Source organism: Rutidosis leptorrhynchoides, chromosome 5 (genome assembly GCF_046630445.1).
Source record: "Rutidosis leptorrhynchoides isolate AG116_Rl617_1_P2 chromosome 5, CSIRO_AGI_Rlap_v1, whole genome shotgun sequence".
Classification (NCBI taxonomy): Eukaryota; Viridiplantae; Streptophyta; class Magnoliopsida; order Asterales; family Asteraceae; genus Rutidosis; species Rutidosis leptorrhynchoides.
In genome coordinates this window covers 126,680,408-126,685,715 of record NC_092337.1, presented here as the reverse complement: position 1 = coordinate 126,685,715, position 5,308 = coordinate 126,680,408, and the positions used below count along the sequence as shown (strand labels likewise).

General features: G+C 39.5%; 1 protein-coding gene across 1 annotated transcript; it reads right to left on the bottom strand.

Moving 5' to 3' along the window:
* Window positions 1-2,940: 2,940 nt before the first annotated feature.
* On the bottom strand, window positions 2,941-5,078 carry LOC139849008 (uncharacterized). The gene is made up of 3 exons (XM_071838685.1): window positions 4,208-5,078; window positions 3,472-3,794; window positions 2,941-3,156 (listed from the first exon to the last, which is right to left on the bottom strand). The coding sequence occupies exons 1-3, from the start codon at window positions 5,076-5,078 to the stop codon at window positions 2,941-2,943; spliced, it is 1,410 nt and encodes a 469-aa protein (XP_071694786.1).
* Window positions 5,079-5,308: the final 230 nt, after the last annotated feature.

Below are 5,308 nucleotides of genomic sequence, written 5' to 3'. Positions count from 1 at the left end.
CTTAAATTTATTTCAAAATGCCAGGCCCAGAAAGTGTGACAATAAGGAAGATCAATTTATAAAAGTGACAATACAGTGAGAAATAAAGATTTTTTTTTTTTTTTTTGCATAAAACACTGGACGAATAATAGGTTTCTGCAATTTACAAAACTGCTATCGACGGCCAACGGTGAACGTGGGGCCATAAAGTATGTGTTCATTACAGGTAACAGTAAAATGGTGTAACTTTAAAATAAGTACAAACATGAAATAAATATGGGATTAGGTAGACGGAAGATGTACCTAGATATAATCTAATTTAGGTTTGTGAAAATTTCCTTGTAAACCACGTTCCTTGTATGGTTATGCAATCCGTCCTTGTTTTCGTTGACCATGACTATTTTCAGACCGGCGGGGTCGGTTACTCTCGACATTGCGACGTATAGTTGCCCGTGACTGAATACTGGTTTTGGCAAGTATAGGCCGACCAATTCGAGTGATTGCCCCTGGCTTTTGTTGATCGTCATCGCGTAACATAGTTTCACGGGAAATTGAGTGCGTTGCATAACAAAAGGCCACTTGGATTGGGTAGACGTTAGGATTATTCGGTGTATTATAACCATGTTGCCAATATGGGAGCCAGTAATGATGCGAGCCTGAATAACGAATTTTTGAAAGTCCGTTATGATAAGCCGGGTTCCATTACACATGCCTTTGCTGGGGTTCAAATTGCGTAGCAACATTATTGGTTGGCCTATTTTTAGCTTCAACTTGTGAGGAGGCACACCGGGAAAATTGAGCTTATTTAAAAATTCAACTGGGTATGATTGTTGTTGGTCAAGCGCATCTGTTGATCCCTTGCATATTTCATCCGAGCTTTGAAAGGTCATTGTTTGAGATTCTAGCTTCTTAAACATATGTTTATTAATCTGGTCAGCGTCATCATTTCTTGGGGTCAAAATTGCCCTCTCACGTAAATAGTCTTCATCTCTATGTCTCTGAATGAAATCTGGAAAAACGGTTTCTACGATAGCCTCAATGGGGGGGCTTCTCAGATTTAACAATAAACTCTTCTGGAATGTTTATTCATGTTGGTTCATCTTCTCCATCTTGACATAAGGCGGGGACTTTGCCATCTCCAATTTCTAGGACCCATTTATTCAATTCCCGTTTTCGAGCATCAACGCGGCCATCTACAGTGTATTCATTTACCCGCATGATTCGCGACAACCTGTGTAGTTGACAATGGTTCTATAAATCTGATCGGTTAATGCAAGCCTGGATCACCTCCTGTCTTTTGCCCTTTGGTATCACTGGTAATATCTGCCTGAAATCACCTCCTAGTAGAATAGGCATACCTCCAAAGAGCCTGCCTCTGTTTGCCTCGTCCTTTGCGGCTAAAATATCCCACAATGTTTTATCTAACGCCTCAAATGCGAATCGTTGAGTCATGGGAGCTTCATCCCATATTATTAACCTTGCTTGTTGCATCAGGTCTGCAAGGTGTGTCTTTTGTTTTATACCACATGTGCTATTTTCCATGAGTTCTAACGGGATGACAAATCGACTGTGGGCAGTCCGACCCCCTGGCAAAAGCAATGAAGCAATTCCTGCATATTAAGATTGTTAGGGTAGTTAAATTTCTTTAAAAGGGTATTCGGTTGTTGTGTTATGTTTGCTGGTGACAAACTGCCCCTATCAGTTTCCATGAAATAAATATAATGATATAAGTATATGATAATGGTTTTTGGCACGTTAGGGTTCTCAACTATCTGGTAACCTAAAAATAATAATGAAGAAAGTTTTAAGGATAAAAATAATACTAAAAATAAAATACCATGTTTGCTAAAGTATATAGACTGAAAATAAATAGTAGTGCATGAATCTTTAACTTTTATGTTAATAGTATATATAACTGATATGATGAAAATGGCAAATTCTTCCTAAACTACTAATAGTTTCACTGTTGACAATAAGATCTGATGCATATGTGATAGCCAATTCCATAATTATTACAATTAAAAATGGGAAAAATTATTTAATCTTTGAGAGTAAATTAGACAGTAATATAAGAGGCATGTAAAATCGTTTCAGGATGACAGTAGGAAATTTGGCCTGCTGAGGTTGTGTTGTATAGATTTAATATGAACATGATGTATATGTGTATAGATAGTAATTTTTAAGTGGAAGTGTACCTGACGAAGCCACTGCAAGAACGATCATCTTCTCGGATCTTAGTTTGGTCAGAATGGTGTTGTAAACGAAGGTTTTTCCTGTACCCCCAGGGCCATAGAGGAAAAATAGACCTCCCTTTTTTTCTGTTACAGCTGCAAGTACCGCCTGATAAATATTAAGTTGTTCCTGGTTGAGGGAGGTATACAGGTTGTTATGAAGGGTTTCCATTTCTTTAAGATTGTAGTTTAATTCTTCTCGTATAAGACGGTTGTCCAGGTGGTTCAGGAGGGATTGGTCGGGCTGTGGGAGATCCGGGTAATCCGATAAATATTTACCATTTTTATTTAAGATTGCTTGTATTTCCACCAAGCAATAATTTCTGACCTGGGCCTCACTTAGGATTAATTCTGGGTAGTTGTACAACTTTCTTTTTTTACGCAAAATGTCATCTGCTAACGCTTCCCAGTGCTTTTCCCATAGGTTGAGCGGTTTACTAACGTTGCAAAAAAGCAAAATGGTGACAAACAAATCGCGAAGTTGTGAACCAGATGCCCACAATGTTGCCTCGGATATTGCCTCTGTCCATTCTTTACCATCATTTATCAACCCGTAGGCAAAGCAAGCGTCTTTAAATGCGGGATGTAATGTTTCGTCGACTCTACGAATATCTTCAAATGATCGGGGACCTTTGACTATATTTAACAACATCCTGAGATAATAACGCTCGCCCGATGCAGGATTTGAGTACACAATACGTCCAATACACCTTCTTTGTTTTCGAGGGGCCTATTCTTTTGCTTCCTGATTCCATACATAATGTATAGGAATTTTTGCGTATGTCAAGTTTCTTGCTTTCTGGTCTCGGTTGTTTAGTTCAAACCACTGCGTGAACATGGTTTCCTTGATGCTTTCCCTATGTAACAGTGCTGGCAGGTTTTCTGAATCGTGTACGGTGATAGCCTGCTGATTTGGTAAATGGTAGGACAATTTGATAACTGATGGCTGTGAAAAGTGGATGCCAAAGGAAAACATTCTCCAAACAGCCTCGCATGGTGATAGATAGCGACAATCTAAGTAATTTTGAATTTCATCAACTTCGGTTACTTTTTCAACAGAGGAGTTTTCTATAGGAGTTAGATTTTCTTGTATCACTATTGTTGCTCGGTCAGGCCCTTTGTTTAAGTATTTAAATAAGTACTTGATAGCCCGAGATCTATTACACCATTCAACATTAATATGTGCATTGTATTTGAGGAGGAGGAATCTGTTTTAAGGCACAACGAAGCTATTGTCAAGCGTATTTTTGCCTTTGCTTACTTTTTCTCCATTGTTCCTCCGCCTGTAGTTTGCGTATCCATCCTCATCTATTGTCGTTTCCGCATAATAGGGCTTAGGAAAATTTTTCGAGCATTTTCTGTCAACCATGCAAGGTGCGTCTGTATTTTTTCCTCCGCAAGGCCCATGTAACATGTACTCGGTAACAGCTTTGTACGCTCCTGGGTCATGAGTCTGAGATGGAATTTCAGCGGATATGATATCGTCAATGTCTGATGGGCTCTTGCATTTGCAATCACGGGTTAGCCAAATTAACATGTGGACATGGGGCAATCCGCGTTTTTGAAATTCAATAATGTATATACCTGCAACAAAATAATTCATGGGACATATGATCGCACACTTTTTTAAACGAACATGAGCTCAAATAGTATTAGAATGAAGGTAGTTAAAGAAACTGTGTATGGTGTATATTTTCGTGCTAATAGTAGGTGGTCAGACGTTTACTAAGTTGTGTAGGGCAATTTGGTTAATGTCTCCATTATTTAGAAGTTTTGTTAATTCGTGAGTTTATTTTTTCATGATGGTTTTGCTGCTTACCAGAAACTAAGAATAAAGGGGAAAATTGTAATATGTTTAATAATTAGCAGGCCTTCTAAATTAAATACAGGCTCATGGCAGGTCTGTAAAGCAGGGTATGTAAACAAAATGTCGTCGTAACGGGGAGTTTAAAAGGTAAAAAGGTTTAATTATGTACGTAAGGATCTAGAGGTGATACATGCTTCTGTTGTGCCAAATATATGAGCTTTCATTATATCATTCATGAGCGAGTCAAGCTTTTGCTTGAACATTCTTGCAACAATGTCTGGCCGATCCGGTGGTAGCTGACCTTCTATATAAGACAGCATGCCTTCAATTTCTGGCCATTTAGGGTTAGATGTAAAGGTGATGAACAAATCTGGATTATCAAACTCTCGACAAAGTAGCATTGCGTCTTGGTAGTTCTGAACCATATATCGTGGGCTACCGGTATGTGAAGCTGGTAGGATGATTCTTTTTCCTATTGACGTCGCCTTCGTGTCGCCGCGCGTAACAGCGTCACACACATTATTATATAGGTCGAGGCGTAGCTCATTTTGGTGATTCCTTAGCCATTTAAGCCTTTGTTCTTCTACAGCTGTATGTGCATCGACTAAATATTGTTGAAATAAACGTCCACCTCTAAGTAGGGTGGTGCCTTCATTTTCACGTTGCTGAATCATATAGCAATAGAACTCGCGCATGGTGACAAACTCTCTATTAGTTTTCCGTCGTCCATTGTTATTACGATAGGGGATTTCTTCGTGATACCCTGTTTCGCCGTATGGAAATAATAAAGGGTACTGCAACGCCATATATAGTTGGTGCAGTTCTGATATCCTTTTTGGCGGGCAATTTTTTTCCTGCACAATGATATCCCTTGAAGCCGTACACTGCCCAAAGTCACTTGTTATCAATGCGGCCACCTCAGCTACGGTAGGGGTGTTATATTGCCGTGAGTGTGTCACCTTAGAGAGCAACCGCAGCTGAAATTCTGATGATCTATTGTTAGTAGACCAATCGCGTACCATCCGAAATGCTTGAGCAACAGCACTGTATTGATTCAGCATGTTGATTAGGTTGTTGGTTATGTTTTCGTCAAGCGAGTGTCGGGTCTCGGAACTTACAAAGACAGACATCCGGTTCCTCGCCTCGTGTTCTGTATCAAAAAATATAGTTGTGCATATCGTGGATGTCCTCCTTCTGCGGGCAAAAGGGACCCAATTTTATGATATGTTTGACCGCTTATTCAAAATAGATAAGGGCCTCGCCCATGATTGACTGAATGGTCAATTCGTGC

Coding starts and splice junctions, on each gene's coding strand:
- LOC139849008 (XM_071838685.1), bottom strand. CDS start 5,078: ATGCTGAATCAATACAGTGCTGTTGCTCAAGCATTTCGGATGGTACGC. Junction 3,795..4,207: donor ATTTGGCACAACAGAAGCAT/GTATCACCTCTA, acceptor ATTTTGTTGCAG/GTATATACATTATTGAATTT. Junction 3,157..3,471: donor GGAGGAACAATGGAGAAAAA/GTAAGCAAAGGC, acceptor CACTTTTCACAG/CCATCAGTTATCAAATTGTC.